The sequence below is a fragment of the Chlamydotis macqueenii genome, chromosome 6, assembly GCF_036417535.1.
Source record: "Chlamydotis macqueenii isolate bChlMac1 chromosome 6, bChlMac1.mat, whole genome shotgun sequence".
NCBI lineage: Eukaryota > Metazoa > Chordata > Aves > Otidiformes > Otididae > Chlamydotis > Chlamydotis macqueenii.
In genome coordinates, this window is record NC_141561.1 from 32,010,492 (window position 1) to 32,034,700 (window position 24,209).

The window sequence follows — 24,209 nt, forward strand, 5'->3', positions numbered from 1 at the left end:
AGGTGTGCACAAATATAACAGAATTATAGAATAATTAGGGTTGGAAGGGACCTTTAAAGGTCATTTAGTCCAACCCTCTTGCAAGGAGCAGGAACATCTCCAACCAGATCAGGTAGCTCAGAAGCCCCATCCAGCCCAACCTTGAACAGCTACAGGGATGGGGCATCCACCACCTCTCTGGGCAACCTGTGCGAGTGTTCCACCACCCTTAGTGTAAAGAACTTTGTCCTTGGATCTAGTCTGAATCTACCCTCTTTTAGTTTAAAACCATTACCTCTTGTCCTATCACAACAGGCCCTGCTAAAGAGTTTCTCCTCTACTTTCTTGTAAGCCCCCTTGAGGTACTGGAAGGCCTCTATAAGGTCTCCCCACAGCCTTCTCTTCTCCAGGCTGAACAGCCCCAACTCTCTCAGCCTGTCCTCACAGGAGAAGCGCTCCAGCCCTCTGATCATCATTGTGGCCTCCTATGGACCCGCTCCAACAGGTCCGTGTCCTTCTGATGTTGGGGGCTGCAGAGCTGGATGCAGTACTGCAGGTGGGGTCTCACCAGGGTGGAGTTGAGGGAGAGAATCACCTCGCTTGACCTGCTGGCCACGCTTCTTTTGATGCTGTCCAGGATACGGTTGGCTTTCTGGGCTGCAAGTGCGCAATGCCAGCTCATGTTGAGCTTCTCATTCACTAGCACACCCAAGTCCTTCTTCTCAGGGCTGCTCTCGATCCATTCTCCACCCAGCCTATATCTGTGCTTGGGATTGCCCCAACCCACGTTCAGGACCTTGCACTTGATCTTGTTGAACGCCATGAGGTTATAATGGGCCCACCTTTCCAGCCTGTCAAGGTCTCTATGGATGGCATCTCTTCCCTCCAGTGTGTCAGCCGCACCACACAGCTTGGTGTCGTTGGTGAACTTGCTGAGGGTGGACTCTATCCCACTGTCCGTGTCATCAACAAAGATGTTGAACAGGGCTGGGCCCAATACTGACCCCTGAGGAACACAACACGTCACAGCTCTCCACTTGGACGTGGAGCCACTCACCACAATTCTTTTGAGTGCAGCCATCCAGCCAATTCCTTATTCACCACGTGGTCTGTCTGTAAAACCACGTCTCTCCAGTGAAGAGAAAAGATGTCATGTGGGACAGCATCAAATGCTTTCCACGAGTCCAGGCAGATGACGGCAGTTGCTCATCCCTTGTCCACCAATGCTGTAACAATGTGCTAGAAGGCCACCAGATTGGTCAGGAACGATTCTGCCCTTAGTGACGCGGTGTTGGCTGTCAGTAATCACCTCATATTCCATGTGCCTTAGCAGGGTTACCAGGAGGATCTGCTCCATGACCTTGCCGGGCACAGAGGTGAGATAGATCAGGATGTAGTTCCCCAGGTCTTCCTTATTTACGTTTTCAAAAATGGGGGGTTACGTTGCCCCTCTTCCAGTCAGTGAGAACTTCACCAAAGTGCCTGGCTGCAGGAAGCACATCGTGTTGTGCAAGAGGGATGGCACCCCGCTGGAGAGCAGCTGTTCCTATCCCCGGCTGCCACTGCTGTCAGCGGTGGGTGAAAGGTGTGCCAGAGCATCACCTGTGGAGCTTTCGAAGCCTGCAGATGGCATTGGGCTCCTTCCAGAGGAGAAGAAAGATGGAACGATGTTCAAGAAGCAGAAGCAGAGGGGAAGCTAAAGAGTTAAACTGTTTATTTAACTAATCCTGGCCAGGCTCTCACTCCATCATGCGTCTCCTCACGTTCTTGCCTGTGCCAGCAGCCGTGCCTTGTTTCTCATCACGGCTCTGCAGGATCAGCTCTCGCAGCTGGCCGTGGTCCAGCGGCACCTCCACTGCACAAGAAAATGGCCACCCCGTCACCCACCGCACTGCGGGCCCTATGTACCCGGCAGGGCGGGGCAGGCTGCTTGGGACTGGCCGGGGAAGACACGGGGCAGCAGGGGATTGGCCAGGCAGCCACGGGGGAACTGCGGATTGGCTGGCTGTGTGGCCGCGGGCCCTCCCTCCTGCCTCACACACTCACAGGCGTCGATGGCGCTGCTGGTGCTGTCCAGGGAGGGGGCCGGCGGGCAGAGCTGGGCCCGATCCATCGCCCGCAGGAGCCCCGTGCTGCCCAGCAGCGGGCTGACGAAGGGCTGGGCCGCATCCGAGCCTTGAGCTGAGAGGTAGCGCAGTTCGGACTCCAGCAGCAGCAGATTGTTGGTCTCCTGCTCCACGAGACCTGGGCGGGAGAGAGCACCGTCCCACAGGGCCCCTGCACCAGGGCCCTGCCCAAACCCACCCCTGGCTCTTTGCTGAGCACGCGGCGCTCCGCGATCACGGCAGTGGCCACGGGACTCCATTGAGCGCCCTGAGGCAGTGGCGTCAGGCAGCCTGTCTCCCCAGATGCTGGGTCCCACACCCAGAGCCAGAAAGAGGTCTTGGAGGTCCGCTGTGGTGTTTATACAGCCGGGTTAGCTCCCAAATTTGCTGGCAAGTTGGCACCCCACATTCACACTGGGAACACCCAAGCAGGAAGGAGCCAGGGGAAAAGAAAAAAACAAAACCAGCTGCAATTAAATCCCAGTGCAAGGGGCTGGTGGGCACACGAGGTCCGGGCACATGGCAGGGAAAGAGGAGCAGCTGCGACGTACCCAAAACCTGCATCAGGTTCAGATCCGTGATCTGCCCATTTCCTCCCAGCTGCTCCGTTATCTTGCTCGTGTCGTAATTCATTCCTTTGCACAAGGCCTCCATGCTGGATTTGAGCTGGCCCAGGACTTTGCTGCTCTGTTTGCATCTCTCCTCGTACCAGTTGGCTTCCTCAGTCCTCTCCAGTAGTTCTGCCTATCAGCAAAGGTTTTGGTAGGTGTCACGCCAGGGCCCTGCTCTCCCCACCCTGGCACCCCAGTGCCAGCCAGTTCCAGTCTGGACACTGGAGACCTCCCAGGAGAGACTCTGTGATGCTCCAGTGTCTGCAGGGGAAAGGCCCTCTGAAGGGGAACCCAAGCTCCCCATGACGCAGACCGTGCCCCAGGGGCTGCAGGACCAGGGCTGGGAGCAGCCCAGCAGTCACCCTCTCGCCATGCACTGGCATCTCTCCCCAGACAGGGCCACCAAAAGCTGATGCAGGGCCTTTTTCTGCTCACACCACTCCAGCTGTTGGCCAGGGCAGTGTTGACAGGAGCAGACTAGCAGACTCCCTAGGACGGGACAGACAGGGGTCTGCTGCCCCTGCAGAGAGAGATCTGGACTGCTGTACCTCCAGCTCCTTCAGGATAGGAAGCCTGCTGCTCTCCGCACGCTCCCGCTCTGTCACGAGGGCCGCAATTTCGTTCTGTGTAAACACAAGAACACGGAGTGGGCACTGGCTGAATGGCCACCAAACACACCTCAGAGAGGCTAGGGACCATCCCTCTGCCCTGGGACCAGGGACATCCCACTTGACCCCTCTGGGGACCAGTGTCCCCAGGCCGGGAGGCCAGGTGATGACCCCACAACAGGCAAGGCAAGGCAGCTCCGGGCCTTCCTGGATACTGCAGTATTTTTGACCCGGTACACAGCAGAAGCATTGAGCCATTTTAGGCTCTACGAACACAGCATTCTGTCTGTTGCAGTGCTATTCTTGGCCAGCCCTTTGCATTCCCCTCATCCCACCCGTGCGGCAGGCTGTGAGCTGGGTTCCCCTCTGCGGGCAGTGATGCTGGACACACGGGAGAGGAAAAACCCACCCCCAACCCAAAAGCACCAGCTGAGAAAGGGGAGGCGTGAAGAGCCTGGAACAGACCTGGAGGTCCTTGATCCTCTGCTGCATCCTGTCCAACTCATCATTCAGCTCAGAGACATAGACAAAGCTGGCAAAGTTCTTTGCCTCTTTTGCGATCATGTCATTCACCAGCCGGTCAAAGTCCCCGTCCTCTGCCAGTTCTAGCAGGTGCCTGTAAGTCACCTCCCGGCTCTCAACGCTCTCCCATTGGCTCTGCTTGCCCCGCTGGGCTGCCTTCAAGGCTGAGGAAGAGATGGAGATGGAGAGCCTGGCCTGGCCTGCCCTTCCCCTGTGTGTGCACGCGTGTGCTGTGGGGTTTTGCAGGGTGCTCGGGGCCAGGCAGGCAGAAGGTGTCTTTGTTTCACTCAGAAATTCAGCAAGGAGCTCACAGTCTGTTTGGACATGGGGCAAACACAGGCGGATCCCTCCCCAGGAGGATAAAAGGAGCCATGGATGCCCATGGAGGCAGCTGCCTGCCTCCCCATCCCTCCCTCCCCCACGCGCACCCCAAGACACATGGTTTTGGGGGCCCTCAGCCAGTTATCACTGCTCATCCTTTTCTTCCGCAGGGCAAAGGGTGGGTGAAGGAGCCTGCAGGCAGGGGAGAGCTCCTGCCTTTGGGGTGCAGTGCTATAAGCAGCCCGCTTGCCAACCCCGCAGGCTCTTGGTTTGTGGTCACACAAATGCGTTGCCCCTGGTTTCTCTCATCTGATACCTTTTTCCTTTTTGGCCTCTTCCTCCAACTCGGAGCGATCTGTCAATTTGGTGAGCGTGAAGTCTTTCAGATTCATCTCCTGGTCAAGGAGATGCTCCCACTTCTGCAGCTCCACCGTCTCTTCCCTGTGCTTTTTTTTCAGGGCTGAAATGTTTGCCAGAGCCTCCGTCCTGCACACCGAGCGCAGCAGGTTACTCCATGTGTAGGTACAAGGGTTTGTATTCCTGGCCATTGCCACGCAGCTCTGTGCCTGACCCAGCAAAGCCCCCACGATGCTCTGCACATTGCCCGGCCCTCACGTGGATGCAGCCGTGTTGGCCCAAGGCCAGCGGCAAGCGGACATAACTCTTGGTGGGGTTTTGTGTTTTGTACTGGGACACAGCACCCAGCTGCACCAGCCAGGCTCACTTTGACCGGAGCTGGCTGTCCTCTGCTCCAGGACTGCTGCATCCCCCCGTGCGGGCTCAGGTGGAACTCAGAGGAAAGAGACAGCTCCGTGCGGGAGGCAATTCACCCCATCCCAAGAAACGCCTGGGATTGGTGGAGTCAACCACTCTGGAGGTACCCGTGTCCCTGCACTGACCAGGCACCTAACCCTTAGCACCCAGCTCTCAACAAGAATGGTGAATCCTCTCTCTGAAGCTGCGATCAGTCTCTCTTTATATCCATCCTCATCCCCGCCGTTGCTGAGGATGCCACAGAGGGTTTGCAAGGCCACATACCGCTGCTCATAGGCTTGTGTGTAGTGCTCCAGGGCAGTGCTCATCCTTCTCCTCTGCTGATCCAGTTCCTTCTGGAGCTTCACGTAGAAGCTGTCCAAAACGGCCTTCTGGATGCGCAGGCTTTCGATCTCTTCTCGCAGCTTGTTATTTCTGGTCAGGATAGTACCGAAATGGACCGTGACCTGGGCAGAGGGAAGCAAAAAGCTGGAAGCGGGTGCGGGCCTGGGCGGCTCAGGTCTCTGCTGAAAGGCCTTGCCCAGGTCTGGAACAAACACAGCCCAACAGATTTTCAGTTGGCCCTGCACTATCCCTGCACATGGCCTGCATGGCCTGCAAGATGTTTGCTTACGGTGTTCAGAGACATCTCCAGTGACTCAATCCGCTTTTGCAGCTCTGTGCTACTCTTCGCTTGCTTCCCCTTTCCTGCTCTCTGGTGTTGCCTCACAATCTTTTCTTCCAGCTCTAGTATCTGTGCACACAAACGGAAAAAAAAAAAAAAAGAAAAAAAAAAGAAAAAAAAAAGGAAGTATAATCAGCGTCTCTAGTTCTGGACTCTTGTCAGGACACTTAGCCAAAGACAACACCCGCTGTTGACCTGAACTACAGCCACCCTGTCATTAATGAGCTCACAATTACAGAAGCAGCTTTAATCCCAAAGGATGCCATCCTGCACACCCAGCAACGTGAACTAGGAACGGGTTTCTTTTTGTGCCACCAAGGAAATGCTGCTGCCTCTGGAGGGAAATTCAGCAGGCGTTGAACAAGGCACAGCAGCCCTCATGGTCATGTGTCTTTTGCCAGGAGGCAGCATTATATTCCAAGGCCTGAATTCAATGCGTTTTACATCGAGGAGTTTCAGCCCCGGGGCTCACCCTGTGGCTCTGCTCTGCTCTACCATGCTCAGCCAGGAAACAGTTCAGACGCTCTTACCTGGTTGTCCAGCTCAGCTACCTTGGCTTTTCTCTCTCTGATCAGAGAATCATACTGGTATCTGGTCTGCAAAAGGCACTGGAGCTCCATATAATTCTCGTTGTCCAGCATCTCATTTCTCAGGGACCCCAGCTGGCTCAGCATTAGTGACACGTCTTTGTGTTCTTGAGTCAGCGACTCCATTTCTTTTCTGTAGATATGGAAGAAGTGACATTGAGCACATCCACCTGCAGTGCCACGTCAGGTCCTTACCCCTCCCCATCTCAGTGCCAGGGTCCCCAGATCTTGACAGGGGGGAACTTTCCAAGCACAACGCAGCCAAGCAAAGCTGCACTCACTCCTGAGCCTGCATTTGACGCCTCACGTTGGCACCATAAGACTTCCTCTTCTCCGCTGCTATCCGAAACTGCTTCTGCAGCCTCCCGATCTCGGCTTCAGCCAGCTTTTCCTCATCCTTCATAGAGAATTCCTGGAGCTTCTGCTTCCAAGAGGGCCTTCCCCGCTGCCACAGAGAGGGAGAGTTTGGTCACGTGAGCAAACACAACCAGCAGCGGCAGCCGGAAAGCTGAACACAGGGCAGCGCGTCAATGGCGCCGCCACCTCCAGCTCTTTGTCACCATCTCTAGCTCTTTGCTGCCACCCAAGATATTCATTAGCAGCTAAAACACTGAGCCACACAAACCGACTCCATGAGCACTTTCTGATGCGCTTCAGAGCAAAGTCCACTGGGTGCTTTGCTCTTGAGGAACCCACCCCCACACTACCAGCACTCCCCAGGGCAAGGAGGTCTCAACAGCAACCAAAACCAGGGCAGGCAGATGACTGCAGGTTGTCACCTCTTTTATCACCCATCATGACTGCCAGGACCACGAGAGTCAGAATCAAAACCACCCGTGCTGGGGACATGAATGAACCCAGATGCCTTTGCCCAGGAGCGGAGCGGGAGTGCTTGCAACCCTAGCTGGGGGAACGGGACTCCTTACTGGGAAATCTGACTTCCACTGAAGCTGTGGCAGTCAGATGCACCATGACCTGTGTCCTCAGCTGAGGCATATTCCCCAACCCTGCCTCCCCCGACAACCAAGGCTCAGGCCACGGCCTCATTCCCGGCACAGGAGGTCAGGCAGAATCAGCCCCAGCGCAACTCAACACCTTGCCGGCAAAACAAAGCCTGGCTCCACAGCACCTGCGCGGCTCACTGCACCGTGGCGTTGATTTCTGCAGGTGAGATGCCCACAGCAGATCCTCCATAGCGCCTGTGCAGAAGTTCACCTTTGGATTGTGCTTCACTTTTTACCTTTGAGCCCATGTCTTCCAGCTAACTCCGCCGGTTGCTCTGCAGACGCCTTGCGAAGGGGACGAGGTAGCCTCCGCAGTGCCAGGCCTGCCTGCCAAGGCGAGAAATGAAACCCAAGTAAGGGACTGGTTGCGTCCCCCTAACCGTTCCTCAGCACCTGCTCGCCTGTTTGGGACATGAGGAAACCATCACAGATGGCAGCGCAGTGAATAAAAGCACAGCACATGCAGTAGTGTCATGGCGAAACACCCTCCTCTTACGGGGTGTAGAAGCACGGAAAGAACAGATGGTTTGAGCTGTTCCACCCAGAGAGGGCACGGGGCTGGCCCCGCATCCCTCACCCCAAAGCTGCTCCTCCCACAGCCCCACTGCAGACCACCCGGGCTCCGCTGTTCCTCCTGACGCTGCTCACCTCGCCGCAGGGTTCTGCGATTCCCCTCCAGTCAGGGACGAGACCGCGGTGTCAGTCGGGTATTCCTGAGGAACACTCCCCGTTGCCAGTGGGAAGAGCAGGAGAGGCCAGAGCCTGGCAGGGAGCCTGCTCCTGCTCTGTCCTGCGCCCGGCACTGCTCCAGACTCTGTGGAACAGGCACTGGCCCGCTTGCCACTACAGTGACATCACAGTGGAGGGTGAACAGGTTCTCCACGGGGACCGTCACCAAGAAGGATGAGGGGGTGGCCCGGGTACGCCCGCTCGCCCCATGGGGAGTGCTGGGAGCTCACACTACATGGACCAAAGGGGTTTGCGTGCCCCAGAACCAGCCCTGAAGCGTGTGCTCTGCTGTTTCCCTGACCACATGGCCACAGCAAGCAGAAACCCTCACGTGACCGGTTCCTGCTTCCCTTGGCAGTGTTTGGACTGTCCCATAACCTGGGTCTTTGGCACCGTTTGTTCTGATACGTTATCCCAGAGGCGTTGTCCCTTTCGCCAATGAGCTGGGCCATGGCCAGCTGTTTGGCCAGCTGTCTGCCTGCCCCTCGCCAGACAAAGGGGAAACTTCAGCAGCTTCTCACAAAAGCTGCCGCTGTGGACCCCCCGTTGCACAAAACCAGCACATTCTACCCCTCGCCTCTGCAAGTCTCGTATTTATGAATTATTATTAAAATGTAGACACCTCAACAAAAAATAATTCCCCACACTGAAATAAAAATAATATCATCACAACATCAAGTGAAAAGTGGACAATTTACACACCATCCAGCCCTCCATCCCTTCACCACAGTCAGAGCAGCATTCATTCCCCACAATCATTTCACTCTGTGGCTCAGTTCAGCCTGGGTTTGGCCCATTATGGCTCCCAGTTAATAATATCTCTATCCCTCATGCCACGGCCCCACGCTGGGCACCAAAAGAACTGTTGTAGCGTAGCCCTGCTCCAGACCAAGCTACCCCGCCGCCCTTTGCCGCTTCTTTTTTTTTTTTTTTAGTTTTCCCTTTCTTAAATACGTTATCACAAAGGCTTTACCACTGTCACCAGTGAGCTTGGCCCTGGTCAGCCGTGGGTCTGCCCTAGACCCAGCCAGCTCCACCAGCGGGGAAACTTCCAGCAGCTTCTCACAGAAGCTGCCACTGTAGCCCCCCCTGCACAAAACCAGGACAGGCAGGCACCCTTCAGGGAGAGAAGCCGCTCATGCCCAGCATCTGAAGCAACACTGTGAACCTCCGATCCTGTTTTCCTTATTTAACACTTAAAATCTCAACAAAATGAGAGCCAACTATTCCAGGCAGCCTACAAGCACGCAGCAGGACACCCTCCTCACACCGCAGATCTGCAGGGTGGCGCAGAAAGGCGCGTCCCTCATTGGAGACAGCAGAAGAGCACACAAGTAGCTGGTTTCCCCCTCTGGCTCTGTCTTTCCTGACAGCCTGCGGGCACAGCAGCAATGGCCGCCGGGCAGCAGGATGGGACAGGGAGGTCTCTGTAAAGGCCCAGGGCTCCAAGTTTAATGAGTAACGGGTGTTCAGTAAGGGCAGAGGAGTGGGTTTGCTGCCTCCTCGGTTCCTGTGCAGAGGCATGACAGCTGTAGCAGCTCTTCACTGGAAGAGGAAACTGTCAGAACGATTTCCTGCAGCTGGGTTTCTTCTGCACTGCTGGCACCAAGCTACCTGTCTTTGCTAAGGTGCATGTTTTTCCAGGCCCCTCGTTTTAAACGCTTCCCAGCCAGAGGAAGCCTGCGCTGACAGCCTCCGCTTCGGGACGGCGATGGGACTTCTGAGCTCGGGGGGAGAGAAAGGATTGTGCTGGTCAGAAACGCCCGCTCGGAGCGCACCAGCTGCCCGGGGGCCGGGCTGGGCAGCCTGAGCCTCGGCGGGAGGCCTGGCCCCGTCGGCGGGGGCCGGGCCCCGGGGAGAGGAAGGGCGGCTGGGGCGGGGGCCGGGCTCAGGGGGAGGAGAGCGGCGGCTCGGGCCGCTCAAAGTAACACTTGTAGCAAGGCTGCTCGTTCCTCGGCGGTTTGGGAGGAACACGGCCATTTTACAGCCTAAAAGCCAAGCAGGAGGCAGTCTGCCTCAGGGGCGGGATGTGCGCAATGCGAGAGCTCCCAACGTCCGGCGGGGCGCTTGGCTGCGGCCAGGCCGGGCCTATAAACTGCTGCTGTGCCCTCCCAGCTCCCCTTCTCCCTCAGGGAAGTCTGCTGGCAGATCTAGATGCCGTGCTGGAAACTCTCCGTGCCAGATCCAGCCGGAGAGCACTGGGAAGAGGGGTGGGACGGTGATTTGTGCCTGAGAAAGCAGCGCGTCGTGGGGGGAGTCCCTTCCCCGTGCCCCCCAACGGGAGCGGGGGAAGAGCCGGGCAGCACAGGAGAGTGTGGCAGGCACAGCCTGTTTGGGGAGAGCTATTTCCAATTAATCATTCCTGATTACCCCCCCATGCAATGCTCTTGATCAGGGCTGAGAACACCTTCCTGCTGAACGTGCTCTGGACGTGGCTGAAGGCAGCTGAGGATCTGCCTGTGGAAGATCACTCAGGGATACTACTTTGACTTACCATTTAAAGGCAATTAATTAAACTGCTGTACAGGTGTTCTGACCAGGTACATGCAGTTGATCTTTTCCAAATCTAATGAAGGCCACTTGGTCTGTGGGTTGGGCACAGGAGGAAAGATTGTGAGGGAGCCCACAAGCCTCAAATAAAGCAGGACAACTGAAATAAACGTGCCTGGAGGAACTGCAGCCCAGGTCCATCCTGGTGTGATGCGGTGAGGAAGAGCCCCAAAGCTTTCTGTCTCCTCAGTTTTGGCTTTCTAGGAGAGGTTTGGGCACTCCGGGCTATCCCCTTCCAACAGCAATGGCAGCACCAGCCTAGAAACTGGATTCAGCACCTGCTCTCCTCTGGCTCAGTGACATGAAGGCCCAGTTAAGTAGATGATGGTATGGGATGGTAAAGTGCACTGACAAACAACCCGAAATGGATCAGCAGGGTTTCCCCACCTCAGTCTCCCTGGAGAAAAGTCAGCCCTGCAAAGCCAGTTGCAACCTTTTTAGTTGATTTAGGACATGTCACCTAGTAACTACCCTGTCTTGGCCCTGCCACGTTTCTGAAGCAGGATTTCAGGCCAGCTTCATGCCAACAATAGCTGCCTTCCCAGCTTACCGTCAGCATGGCAGCCCTTCTCTGCAGAAGGAATTGACTGTTCAGAGCAGTCTGGTCCATTTGCCATTTCTGCAAGCTGGCTGGATTTGCAGGTTATTGTCACTCGCTCAGGAACTGATGTTTTGCAAGATCACAGCAATCAGTTGCCTCCCCTCCTGTGGGGGAGCCGGCTGCCCCACCTCTGCTCAAGAGTTAAACCATTCATTTAACTAATCCTGGCCAGGCTCTCACTCCTTCATGCACCTCATCCCCTTCTTGCCAGGGGCCCTGTCCTGATTGTTCTTGCAACAAATTACTTCTTGAACTCTTGTTGATGGCCAATTATCCTCCAGATATTAATAGTCTGTTACTGTTGGATTCTGTATATTTGCGGACCTGAGATGAAGCTGATCTGGATTCCGTAAAAGTTCAAAGCGGATGTGGACTATGCGCAGGTAGAGGTCTGCAGGCAGGGGCACAGGCAGCAGCGCGAAGGCAAAGCTCACAGGGAGGGGCGCAAAACAAAAGGCGTGCAGGGGCACAAAAAGGTGTGCACAAATATAACAGAATTATAGAATAATTAGGGTTGGAAGGGACCTTTAAAGGTCATTTAGTCCAACCCTCTTGCAAGGAGCAGGAACATCTCCAACCAGATCAGGTAGCTCAGAAGCCCCATCCAGCCCAACCTTGAACAGCTACAGGGATGGGGCATCCACCACCTCTCTGGGCAACCTGTGCGAGTGTTCCACCACCCTTAGTGTAAAGAACTTTGTCCTTGGATCTAGTCTGAATCTACCCTCTTTTAGTTTAAAACCATTACCTCTTGTCCTATCACAACAGGCCCTGCTAAAGAGTTTCTCCTCTACTTTCTTGTAAGCCCCCTTGAGGTACTGGAAGGCCTCTATAAGGTCTCCCCACAGCCTTCTCTTCTCCAGGCTGAACAGCCCCAACTCTCTCAGCCTGTCCTCACAGGAGAAGCGCTCCAGCCCTCTGATCATCATTGTGGCCTCCTATGGACCCGCTCCAACAGGTCCGTGTCCTTCTGATGTTGGGGGCTGCAGAGCTGGATGCAGTACTGCAGGTGGGGTCTCACCAGGGTGGAGTTGAGGGAGAGAATCACCTCGCTTGACCTGCTGGCCACGCTTCTTTTGATGCTGTCCAGGATACGGTTGGCTTTCTGGGCTGCAAGTGCGCAATGCCAGCTCATGTTGAGCTTCTCATTCACTAGCACACCCAAGTCCTTCTTCTCAGGGCTGCTCTCGATCCATTCTCCACCCAGCCTATATCTGTGCTTGGGATTGCCCCAACCCACGTTCAGGACCTTGCACTTGATCTTGTTGAACGCCATGAGGTTATAATGGGCCCACCTTTCCAGCCTGTCAAGGTCTCTATGGATGGCATCTCTTCCCTCCAGTGTGTCAGCCGCACCACACAGCTTGGTGTCGTTGGTGAACTTGCTGAGGGTGGACTCTATCCCACTGTCCGTGTCATCAACAAAGATGTTGAACAGGGCTGGGCCCAATACTGACCCCTGAGGAACACAACACGTCACAGCTCTCCACTTGGACGTGGAGCCACTCACCACAATTCTTTTGAGTGCAGCCATCCAGCCAATTCCTTATTCACCACGTGGTCTGTCTGTAAAACCACGTCTCTCCAGTGAAGAGAAAAGATGTCATGTGGGACAGCATCAAATGCTTTCCACGAGTCCAGGCAGATGACGGCAGTTGCTCATCCCTTGTCCACCAATGCTGTAACAATGTGCTAGAAGGCCACCAAATTGGTCAGGAACGATTCTGCCCTTAGTGACGCGGTGTTGGCTGTCAGTAATCACCTCATATTCCATGTGCCTTAGCAGGGTTACCAGGAGGATCTGCTCCATGACCTTGCCGGGCACAGAGGTGAGATAGATCAGGATGTAGTTCCCCAGGTCTTCCTTATTTACGTTTTCAAAAATGGGGGGTTACGTTACCCCTCTTCCAGTCAGTGAGAACTTCACCAAAGTGCCTGGCTGCAGGAAGCACATCGTGTTGTGCAAGAGGGATGGCACCCCGCTGGAGAGCAGCTGTTCCTATCCCCGGCTGCCACTGCTGTCAGCGGTGGGTGAAAGGTGTGCCAGAGCATCACCTGTGGAGCTTTCGAAGCCTGCAGACGGCATTGGGCTCCTTCCAGAGGAGAAGAAAGATGGAACGATGTTCAAGAAGCAGAAGCAGAGGGGAAGCTAAAGAGTTAAACTGTTTATTTAACTAATCCTGGCCAGGCTCTCACTCCATCATGCGTCTCCTCACGTTCTTGCCTGTGCCAGCAGCCGTGCCTTGTTTCTCATCACGGCTCTGCAGGATCAGCTCTCGCAGCTGGCCGTGGTCCAGCGGCACCTCCACTGCACAAGAAAATGGCCACCCCGTCACCCACCGCACTGCGGGCCCTATGTACCCGGCAGGGCGGGGCAGGCTGCTTGGGACTGGCCGGGGAAGACACGGGGCAGCAGGGGATTGGCCAGGCAGCCACGGGGGAACTGCGGATTGGCTGGCTGTGTGGCCGCGGGCCCTCCCTCCTGCCTCACACACTCACAGGCGTCGATGGCGCTGCTGGTGCTGTCCAGGGAGGGGGCCGGCGGGCAGAGCTGGGCCCGATCCATCGCCCGCAGGAGCCCCGTGCTGCCCAGCAGCGGGCTGACGAAGGGCTGGGCCGCATCCGAGCCTTGAGCTGAGAGGTAGCGCAGTTCGGACTCCAGCAGCAGCAGATTGTTGGTCTCCTGCTCCACGAGACCTGGGCGGGAGAGAGCACCGTCCCACAGGGCCCCTGCACCAGGGCCCTGCCCAAACCCACCCCTGGCTCTTTGCTGAGCACGCGGCGCTCCGCGATCACGGCAGTGGCCACGGGACTCCATTGAGCGCCCTGAGGCAGTGGCGTCAGGCAGCCTGTCTCCCCAGATGCTGGGTCCCACACCCAGAGCCAGAAAGAGGTCTTGGAGGTCCGCTGTGGTGTTTATACAGCCGGGTTAGCTCCCAAATTTGCTGGCAAGTTGGCACCCCACATTCACACTGGGAACACCCAAGCAGGAAGGAGCCAGGGGAAAAGAAAAAAACAAAACCAGCTGCAATTAAATCCCAGTGCAAGGGGCTGGTGGGCACACGAGGTCCGGGCACATGGCAGGGAAAGAGGAGCAGCTGCGACGTACCCAAAACCTGCATCAGGTTCAGATCCGTGATCTGCCCATTTCCTCCCAGCTGCTCCGTTATCTTGCTCGTGTCGTAATTCATTCCTTTGCACAAGGCCTCCATGCTGGATTTGAGCTGGCCCAGGACTTTGCTGCTCTGTTTGCATCTCTCCTCGTACCAGTTGGCTTCCTCAGTCCTCTCCAGTAGTTCTGCCTATCAGCAAAGGTTTTGGTAGGTGTCACGCCAGGGCCCTGCTCTCCCCACCCTGGCACCCCAGTGCCAGCCAGTTCCAGTCTGGACACTGGAGACCTCCCAGGAGAGACTCTGTGATGCTCCAGTGTCTGCAGGGGAAAGGCCCTCTGAAGGGGAACCCAAGCTCCCCATGACGCAGACCGTGCCCCAGGGGCTGCAGGACCAGGGCTGGGAGCAGCCCAGCAGTCACCCTCTCGCCATGCACTGGCATCTCTCCCCAGACAGGGCCACCAAAAGCTGATGCAGGGCCTTTTTCTGCTCACACCACTCCAGCTGTTGGCCAGGGCAGTGTTGACAGGAGCAGACTAGCAGACTCCCTAGGATGGGACAGACAGGGGTCTGCTGCCCCTGCAGAGAGAGATCTGGACTGCTGTACCTCCAGCTCCTTCAGGATAGGAAGCCTGCTGCTCTCCGCACGCTCCCGCTCTGTCACGAGGGCCGCAATTTCGTTCTGTGTAAACACAAGAACACGGAGTGGGCACTGGCTGAATGGCCACCAAACACACCTCAGAGAGGCTAGGGACCATCCCTCTGCCCTGGGACCAGGGACATCCCACTTGACCCCTCTGGGGACCAGTGTCCCCAGGCCGGGAGGCCAGGTGATGACCCCACAACAGGCAAGGCAAGGCAGCTCCGGGCCTTCCTGGATACTGCAGTATTTTTGACCCGGTACACAGCAGAAGCATTGAGCCATTTTAGGCTCTACGAACACAGCATTCTGTCTGTTGCAGTGCTATTCTTGGCCAGCCCTTTGCATTCCCCTCATCCCACCCGTGCGGCAGGCTGTGAGCTGGGTTCCCCTCTGCGGGCAGTGATGCTGGACACACGGGAGAGGAAAAACCCACCCCCAACCCAAAAGCACCAGCTGAGAAAGGGGAGGCGTGAAGAGCCTGGAACAGACCTGGAGGTCCTTGATCCTCTGCTGCATCCTGTCCAACTCATCATTCAGCTCAGAGACATAGACAAAGCTGGCAAAGTTCTTTGCCTCTTTTGCGATCATGTCATTCACCAGCCGGTCAAAGTCCCCGTCCTCTGCCAGTTCTAGCAGGTGCCTGTAAGTCACCTCCCGGCTCTCAACGCTCTCCCATTGGCTCTGCTTGCCCCGCTGGGCTGCCTTCAAGGCTGAGGAAGAGATGGAGATGGAGAGCCTGGCCTGGCCTGCCCTTCCCCTGTGTGTGCACGCGTGTGCTGTGGGGTTTTGCAGGGTGCTCGGGGCCAGGCAGGCAGAAGGTGTCTTTGTTTCACTCAGAAATTCAGCAAGGAGCTCACAGTCTGTTTGGACATGGGGCAAACACAGGCGGATCCCTCCCCAGGAGGATAAAAGGAGCCATGGATGCCCATGGAGGCAGCTGCCTGCCTCCCCATCCCTCCCTCCCCCACGCGCACCCCAAGACACATGGTTTTGGGGGCCCTCAGCCAGTTATCACTGCTCATCCTTTTCTTCCGCAGGGCAAAGGGTGGGTGAAGGAGCCTGCAGGCAGGGGAGAGCTCCTGCCTTTGGGGTGCAGTGCTATAAGCAGCCCGCTTGCCAACCCCGCAGGCTCTTGGTTTGTGGTCACACAAATGCGTTGCCCCTGGTTTCTCTCATCTGATACCTTTTTCCTTTTTGGCCTCTTCCTCCAACTCGGAGCGATCTGTCAATTTGGTGAGCGTGAAGTCTTTCAGATTCATCTCCTGGTCAAGGAGATGCTCCCACTTCTGCAGCTCCACCGTCTCTTCCCTGTGCTTTTTTTTCAGGGCTGAAATGTTTGCCAGAGCCTCCGTCCTGCACACCGAGCGCAGCAGGTTACTCCATGTGTAGGTACAAGGGTTTGTATTCCTGGCCATTGCCACGCAGCTCTGTGCCTGACCCAGCAAAGCCCCCACGATGCTCTGCACATTGCCCGGCCCTCACGTGGATGCAGCCGTGTTGGCCCAAGGCCAGCGGCAAGCGGACATAACTCTTGGTGGGGTTTTGTGTTTTGTACTGGGACACAGCACCCAGCTGCACCAGCCAGGCTCACTTTGACCGGAGCTGGCTGTCCTCTGCTCCAGGACTGCTGCATCCCCCCGTGCGGGCTCAGGTGGAACTCAGAGGAAAGAGACAGCTCCGTGCGGGAGGCAATTCACCCCATCCCAAGAAACGCCTGGGATTGGTGGAGTCAACCACTCTGGAGGTACCCGTGTCCCTGCACTGACCAGGCACCTAACCCTTAGCACCCAGCTCTCAACAAGAATGGTGAATCCTCTCTCTGAAGCTGCAATCAGTCTCTCTTTATATCCATCCTCATCCCCGCCGTTGCTGAGGATGCCACAGAGGGTTTGCAAGGCCACATACCGCTGCTCATAGGCTTGTGTGTAGTGCTCCAGGGCAGTGCTCATCCTTCTCCTCTGCTGATCCAGTTCCTTCTGGAGCTTCACGTAGAAGCTGTCCAAAACGGCCTTCTGGATGCGCAGGCTTTCGATCTCTTCTCGCAGCTTGTTATTTCTGGTCAGGATAGTACCGAAATGGACCGTGACCTGGGCAGAGGGAAGCAAAAAGCTGGAAGCGGGTGCGGGCCTGGGCGGCTCAGGTCTCTGCTGAAAGGCCTTGCCCAGGTCTGGAACAAACACAGCCCAACAGATTTTCAGTTGGCCCTGCACTATCCCTGCACATGGCCTGCATGGCCTGCAAGATGTTTGCTTACGGTGTTCAGAGACATCTCCAGTGACTCAATCCGCTTTTGCAGCTCTGTGCTACTCTTCGCTTGCTTCCCCTTTCCTGCTCTCTGGTGTTGCCTCACAATCTTTTCTTCCAGCTCTAGTATCTGTGCACACAAACGGAAAAAAAAAAAAAAAGAAAAAAAAAAGAAAAAAAAAAGGAAGTATAATCAGCGTCTCTAGTTCTGGACTCTTGTCAGGACACTTAGCCAAAGACAACACCCGCTGTTGACCTGAACTACAGCCACCCTGTCATTAATGAGCTCACAATTACAGAAGCAGCTTTAATCCCAAAGGATGCCATCCTGCACACCCAGCAACGTGAACTAGGAACGGGTTTCTTTTTGTGCCACCAAGGAAATGCTGCTGCCTCTGGAGGGAAATTCAGCAGGCGTTGAACAAGGCACAGCAGCCCTCATGGTCATGTGTCTTTTGCCAGGAGGCAGCATTATATTCCAAGGCCTGAATTCAATGCGTTTTACATCGAGGAGTTTCAGCCCCGGGGCTCACCCTGTGGCTCTGCTCTGCTCTACCATGCTCAGCCAGGAAACAGTTCAGACGCTCTTACCTGGTTGTCCAGCTCAGCTACCTTGGCTTTTCTCTCTCTGATCAGAGAATCATACTGGTATCTGGTCTGCAAAAGGCACTGGAGCTCCATATAATTCTCGTTGTCCAGCATCTCATTTCTCAGGGACCCCAGCTGGCTCAGCATTAGTGACACGTCTTTGTGTTCTTGAGTCAGCGACTCCATTTCTTTTCTGTAGATATGGAAGAAGTGACATTGAGCACATCCACCTGCAGTGCCACGTCAGGTCCTTACCCCTCCCCATCTCAGTGCCAGGGTCCCCAGATCTTGACAGGGGGGAACTTTCCAAGCACAACGCAGCCAAGCAAAGCTGCACTCACTCCTGAGCCTGCATTTGACGCCTCACGTTGGCACCATAAGACTTCCTCTTCTCCGCTGCTATCCGAAACTGCTTCTGCAGCCTCCCGATCTCGGCTTCAGCCAGCTTTTCCTCATCCTTCATAGAGAATTCCTGGAGCTTCTGCTTCCAAGAGGGCCTTCCCCGCTGCCACAGAGAGGGAGAGTTTGGTCACGTGAGCAAACACAACCAGCAGCGGCAGCCGGAAAGCTGAACACAGGGCAGCGCGTCAATGGCGCCGCCACCTCCAGCTCTTTGTCACCATCTCTAGCTCTTTGCTGCCACCCAAGATATTCATTAGCAGCTAAAACACTGAGCCACACAAACCGACTCCATGAGCACTTTCTGATGCGCTTCAGAGCAAAGTCCACTGGGTGCTTTGCTCTTGAGGAACCCACCCCCACACTACCAGCACTCCCCAGGGCAAGGAGGTCTCAACAGCAACCAAAACCAGGGCAGGCAGATGACTGCAGGTTGTCACCTCTTTTATCACCCATCATGACTGCCAGGACCACGAGAGTCAGAATCAAAACCACCCGTGCTGGGGACATGAATGAACCCAGATGCCTTTGCCCAGGAGCGGAGCGGGAGTGCTTGCAACCCTAGCTGGGGGAACGGGACTCCTTACTGGGAAATCTGACTTCCACTGAAGCTGTGGCAGTCAGATGCACCATGACCTGTGTCCTCAGCTGAGGCATATTCCCCAACCCTGCCTCCCCCGACAACCAAGGCTCAGGCCACGGCCTCATTCCCGGCACAGGAGGTCAGGCAGAATCAGCCCCAGCGCAACTCAACACCTTGCCGGCAAAACAAAGCCTGGCTCCACAGCACCTGCGCGGCTCACTGCACCGTGGCGTTGATTTCTGCAGGTGAGATGCCCACAGCAGATCCTCCATAGCGCCTGTGCAGAAGTTCACCTTTGGATTGTGCTTCACTTTTTACCTTTGAGCCCATGTCTTCCAGCTAACTCCGCCGGTTGCTCTGCAGACGCCTTGCGAAGGGGACGAGGTAGCCTCCGCAGTGCCAGGCCTGCCTGCCAAGGCGAGAAATGAAACCCAAGTAAGGGACTGGTTGCGTCCCCCTAACCGTTCCTCAGCACCTGCTCGCCTGTTTGGGACATGAGGAAACCATCACAGATGGCAGCGCAGTGAATAAAAGCACAGCACATGCAGTAGTGTCATGGCGAAACACCCTCCTCTTACGGGGTGTAGAAGCACGGAAAGAACAGATGGTTTGAGCTGTTCCACCCAGAGAGGGCACGGGGCTGGCCCCGCATCCCTCACCCCAAAGCTGCTCCTCCCACAGCCCCACTGCAGACCACCCGGGCTCCGCTGTTCCTCCTGACGCTGCTCACCTCGCCGCAGGGTTCTGCGATTCCCCTCCAGTCAGGGACGAGACCGCGGTGTCAGTCGGGTATTCCTGAGGAACACTCCCCGTTGCCAGTGGGAAGAGCAGGAGAGGCCAGAGCCTGGCAGGGAGCCTGCTCCTGCTCTGTCCTGCGCCCGGCACTGCTCCAGACTCTGTGGAACAGGCACTGGCCCGCTTGCCACTACAGTGACATCACAGTGGAGGGTGAACAGGTTCTCCACGGGGACCGTCACCAAGAAGGATGAGGGGGTGGCCCGGGTACGCCCGCTCGCCCCATGGGGAGTGCTGGGAGCTCACACTACATGGACCAAAGGGGTTTGCGTGCCCCAGAACCAGCCCTGAAGCGTGTGCTCTGCTGTTTCCCTGACCACATGGCCACAGCAAGCAGAAACCCTCACGTGACCGGTTCCTGCTTCCCTTGGCAGTGTTTGGACTGTCCCATAACCTGGGTCTTTGGCACCGTTTGTTCTGATACGTTATCCCAGAGGCGTTGTCCCTTTCGCCAATGAGCTGGGCCATGGCCAGCTGTTTGGCCAGCTGTCTGCCTGCCCCTCGCCAGACAAAGGGGAAACTTCAGCAGCTTCTCACAAAAGCTGCCGCTGTGGACCCCCCGTTGCACAAAACCAGCACATTCTACCCCTCGCCTCTGCAAGTCTCGTATTTATGAATTATTATTAAAATGTAGACACCTCAACAAAAAATAATTCCCCACACTGAAATAAAAATAATATCATCACAACATCAAGTGAAAAGTGGACAATTTACACACCATCCAGCCCTCCATCCCTTCACCACAGTCAGAGCAGCATTCATTCCCCACAATCATTTCACTCTGTGGCTCAGTTCAGCCTGGGTTTGGCCCATTATGGCTCCCAGTTAATAATATCTCTATCCCTCATGCCACGGCCCCACGCTGGGCACCAAAAGAACTGTTGTAGCGTAGCCCTGCTCCAGACCAAGCTACCCCGCCGCCCTTTGCCGCTTCTTTTTTTTTTTTTTTAGTTTTCCCTTTCTTAAATACGTTATCACAAAGGCTTTACCACTGTCACCAGTGAGCTTGGCCCTGGTCAGCCGTGGGTCTGCCCTAGACCCAGCCAGCTCCACCAGCGGGGAAACTTCCAGCAGCTTCTCACAGAAGCTGCCACTGTAGCCCCCCCTGCACAAAACCAGGACAGGCAGGCACCCTTCAGGGAGAGAAGCCGCTCATGCCCAGCATCTGAAGCAACACTGTGAACCTCCGATCCTGTTTTCCTTATTTAACACTTAAAATCTCAACAAAATGAGAGCCAACTATTCCAGGCAGCCTACAAGCACGCAGCAGGACACCCTCCTCACACCGCAGATCTGCAGGGTGGCGCAGAAAGGCGCGTCCCTCATTGGAGACAGCAGAAGAGCACACAAGTAGCTGGTTTCCCCCTCTGGCTCTGTCTTTCCTGACAGCCTGCGGGCACAGCAGCAATGGCCGCCGGGCAGCAGGATGGGACAGGGAGGTCTCTGTAAAGGCCCAGGGCTCCAAGTTTAATGAGTAACGGGTGTTCAGTAAGGGCAGAGGAGTGGGTTTGCTGCCTCCTCGGTTCCTGTGCAGAGGCATGACAGCTGTAGCAGCTCTTCACTGGAAGAGGAAACTGTCAGAACGATTTCCTGCAGCTGGGTTTCTTCTGCACTGCTGGCACCAAGCTACCTGTCTTTGCTAAGGTGCATGTTTTTCCAGGCCCCTCGTTTTAAACGCTTCCCAGCCAGAGGAAGCCTGCGCTGACAGCCTCCGCTTCGGGACGGCGATGGGACTTCTGAGCTCGGGGGGAGAGAAAGGATTGTGCTGGTCAGAAACGCCCGCTCGGAGCGCACCAGCTGCCCGGGGGCCGGGCTGGGCAGCCTGAGCCTCGGCGGGAGGCCTGGCCCCGTCGGCGGGGGCCGGGCCCCGGGGAGAGGAAGGGCGGCTGGGGCGGGGGCCGGGCTCAGCGCGAGGAGAGCGGCGGCTCGGGCCGCTCAAAGTAACACTTGTAGCAAGGCTGCTCGTTCCTCGGCGGTTTGGGAGGAACACGGCCATTTTACAGCCTAAAAGCCAAGCAGGAGGCAGTCTGCCTCAGGGGCGGGATGTGCGCAATGCGAGAGCTCCCAACGTCCGGCGGGGCGCTTGGCTGCGGCCAGGCCGGGCCTATAAACTGCTGCTGTGCCCTCCCAGCTCCCCTTCTCCCTCAGGGAAGTCTGCTGGCAGATCTAGATGCCGTGCTGGAAACTCTCCGTGCCAGATCCAGCCGGAGAGCACTGGGAAGAGGGGTGGGACGGTGATTTGTGCCTGAGAAAGCAGCGCGTCGTGGGGGGAGTCCCTTCCCCGTGCCCCCCAACGGGAGCGGGGGAAGAGCCGGGCAGCACAGGAGAGTGTGGCAGGCACAGCCTGTTTGGGGAGAGCTATTTCCAATTAATCATTCCTGATTACCCCCCCATGCAATGCTCTTGATCAGGGCTGAGAACACCTTCCTGCTGAACGTGCTCTGGACGTGGCTGAAGGCAGCTGAGGATCTGCCTGTGGAAGATCACTCAGGGATACTACTTTGACTTACCATTTAAAGGCAATTAATTAAACTGCTGTACAGGTGTTCTGACCAGGTACATGCAGTTGATCTTTTCCAAATCTAATGAAGGCCACTTGGTCTGTGGGTTGGGCACAGGAGGAAAGATTGTGAGGGAGCCCACAAGCCTCAAATAAAGCAGGACAACTGAAATAAACGTGCCTGGAGGAACTGCAGCCCAGGTCCATCCTGGTGTGATGCGGTGAGGAAGAGCCCCAAAGCTTTCTGTCTCCTCAGTTTTGGCTTTCTAGGAGAGGTTTGGGCACTCCGGGCTATCCCCTTCCAACAGCAATGGCAGCACCAGCCTAGAAACTGGATTCAGCACCTGCTCTCCTCTGGCTCAGTGACATGAAGGCCCAGTTAAGTAGATGATGGTATGGGATGGTAAAGTGCACTGACAAACAACCCGAAATGGATCAGCAGGGTTTCCCCACCTCAGTCTCCCTGGAGAAAAGTCAGCCCTGCAAAGCCAGTTGCAACCTTTTTAGTTGATTTAGGACATGTCACCTAGTAACTACCCTGTCTTGGCCCTGCCACGTTTCTGAAGCAGGATTTCAGGCCAGCTTCATGCCAACAATAGCTGCCTTCCCAGCTTACCGTCAGCATGGCAGCCCTTCTCTGCAGAAGGAATTGACTGTTCAGAGCAGTCTGGTCCATTTGCCATTTCTGCAAGCTGGCTGGATTTGCAGGTTATTGTCACTCGCTCAGGAACTGATGTTTTGCAAGATCACAGCAATCAGTTGCCTCCCCTCCTGTGGGGGAGCCGGCTGCCCCACCTCTGCTCAAGAGTTAAACCATTCATTTAACTAATCCTGGCCAGGCTCTCACTCCTTCATGCACCTCATCCCCTTCTTGCCAGGGGCCCTGTCCTGATTGTTCTTGCAACAAATTACTTCTTGAACTCTTGTTGATGGCCAATTATCCTCCAGATATTAATAGTCTGTTACTGTTGGATTCTGTATATTTGCGGACCTGAGATGAAGCTGATCTGGATTCCGTAAAAGTTCAAAGCGGATGTGGACTATGCGCAGGTAGAGGTCTGCAGGCAGGGGCACAGGCAGCAGCGCGAAGGCAAAGCTCACAGGGAGGGGCGCAAAACAAAAGGCGTGCAGGGGCACAAAAAGGTGTGCACAAATATAACAGAATTATAGAATAATTAGGGTTGGAAGGGACCTTTAAAGGTCATTTAGTCCAACCCTCTTGCAAGGAGCAGGAACATCTCCAACCAGATCAGGTAGCTCAGAAGCCCCATCCAGCCCAACCTTGAACAGCTACAGGGATGGGGCATCCACCACCTCTCTGGGCAACCTGTGCGAGTGTTCCACCACCCTTAGTGTAAAGAACTTTGTCCTTGGATCTAGTCTGAATCTACCCTCTTTTAGTTTAAAACCATTACCTCTTGTCCTATCACAACAGGCCCTGCTAAAGAGTTTCTCCTCTACTTTCTTGTAAGCCCCCTTGAGGTACTGGAAGGCCTCTATAAGGTCTCCCCACAGCCTTCTCTTCTCCAGGCTGAACAGCCCCAACTCTCTCAGCCTGTCCTCACAGGAGAAGCGCTCCAGCCCTCTGATCATCATTGTGGCCTCCTATGGACCCGCTCCAACAGGTCCGTGTCCTTCTGATGTTGGGGGCTGCAGAGCTGGATGCAGTACTGCAGGTGGGGTCTCACCAGGGTGGAGTTGAGGGAGAGAATCACCTCGCTTGACCTGCTGGCCACGCTTCTTTTGATGCTGTCCAGGATACGGTTGGCTTTCTGGGCTGCAAGTGCGCAATGCCAGCTCATGTTGAGCTTCTCATTCACTAGCACACCCAAGTCCTTCTTCTCAGGGCTGCTCTCGATCCATTCTCCACCCAGCCTATATCTGTGCTTGGGATTGCCCCAACCCACGTTCAGGACCTTGCACTTGATCTTGTTGAACGCCATGAGGTTATAATGGGCCCACCTTTCCAGCCTGTCAAGGTCTCTATGGATGGCATCTCTTCCCTCCAGTGTGTCAGCCGCACCACACAGCTTGGTGTCGTTGGTGAACTTGCTGAGGGTGGACTCTATCCCACTGTCCGTGTCATCAACAAAGATGTTGAACAGGGCTGGGCCCAATACTGACCCCTGAGGAACACAACACGTCACAGCTCTCCACTTGGACGTGGAGCCACTCACCACAATTCTTTTGAGTGCAGCCATCCAGCCAATTCCTTATTCACCACGTGGTCTGTCTGTAAAACCACGTCTCTCCAGTGAAGAGAAAAGATGTCATGTGGGACAGCATCAAATG

General features: G+C 55.8%; 3 protein-coding genes across 3 annotated transcripts in view; all 3 read right to left on the reverse strand.

Moving 5' to 3' along the window:
* Positions 1-802, reverse strand: part of LOC147600235 (coiled-coil domain-containing protein 63-like) — a 6,768-nt gene extending 5,966 nt beyond the window's left edge. Inside the window, exon 1 of the mRNA XM_086751186.1 lies at positions 767-802. Coding sequence (XP_086607312.1) covers positions 767-802 — 36 coding nt within the window. The remainder of the gene's footprint in view (positions 1-766) is intronic.
* A 916-nt stretch (positions 803-1,718) lies between these two features.
* Positions 1,719-12,331, reverse strand: LOC147600236 (coiled-coil domain-containing protein 63-like). Its single transcript, XM_086751187.1, has 11 exons — positions 12,296-12,331; positions 6,453-6,616; positions 6,115-6,304; positions 5,534-5,653; positions 5,185-5,366; positions 4,463-4,632; positions 3,769-3,989; positions 3,244-3,318; positions 2,636-2,828; positions 2,026-2,223; positions 1,719-1,834 (listed from the first exon to the last, which is right to left on the reverse strand). Exons 1-11 carry the CDS (start codon positions 12,329-12,331, stop codon positions 1,719-1,721), a joined length of 1,665 nt encoding a protein of 554 aa, XP_086607313.1.
* Positions 12,332-13,247: 916 nt separating this feature from the next.
* Positions 13,248-23,860, reverse strand: LOC147600237 (coiled-coil domain-containing protein 63-like). Its single transcript, XM_086751188.1, has 11 exons — positions 23,825-23,860; positions 17,982-18,145; positions 17,644-17,833; positions 17,063-17,182; positions 16,714-16,895; positions 15,992-16,161; positions 15,298-15,518; positions 14,773-14,847; positions 14,165-14,357; positions 13,555-13,752; positions 13,248-13,363 (listed from the first exon to the last, which is right to left on the reverse strand). The coding sequence occupies exons 1-11, from the start codon at positions 23,858-23,860 to the stop codon at positions 13,248-13,250; spliced, it is 1,665 nt and encodes a 554-aa protein (XP_086607314.1).
* Positions 23,861-24,209: the final 349 nt, after the last annotated feature.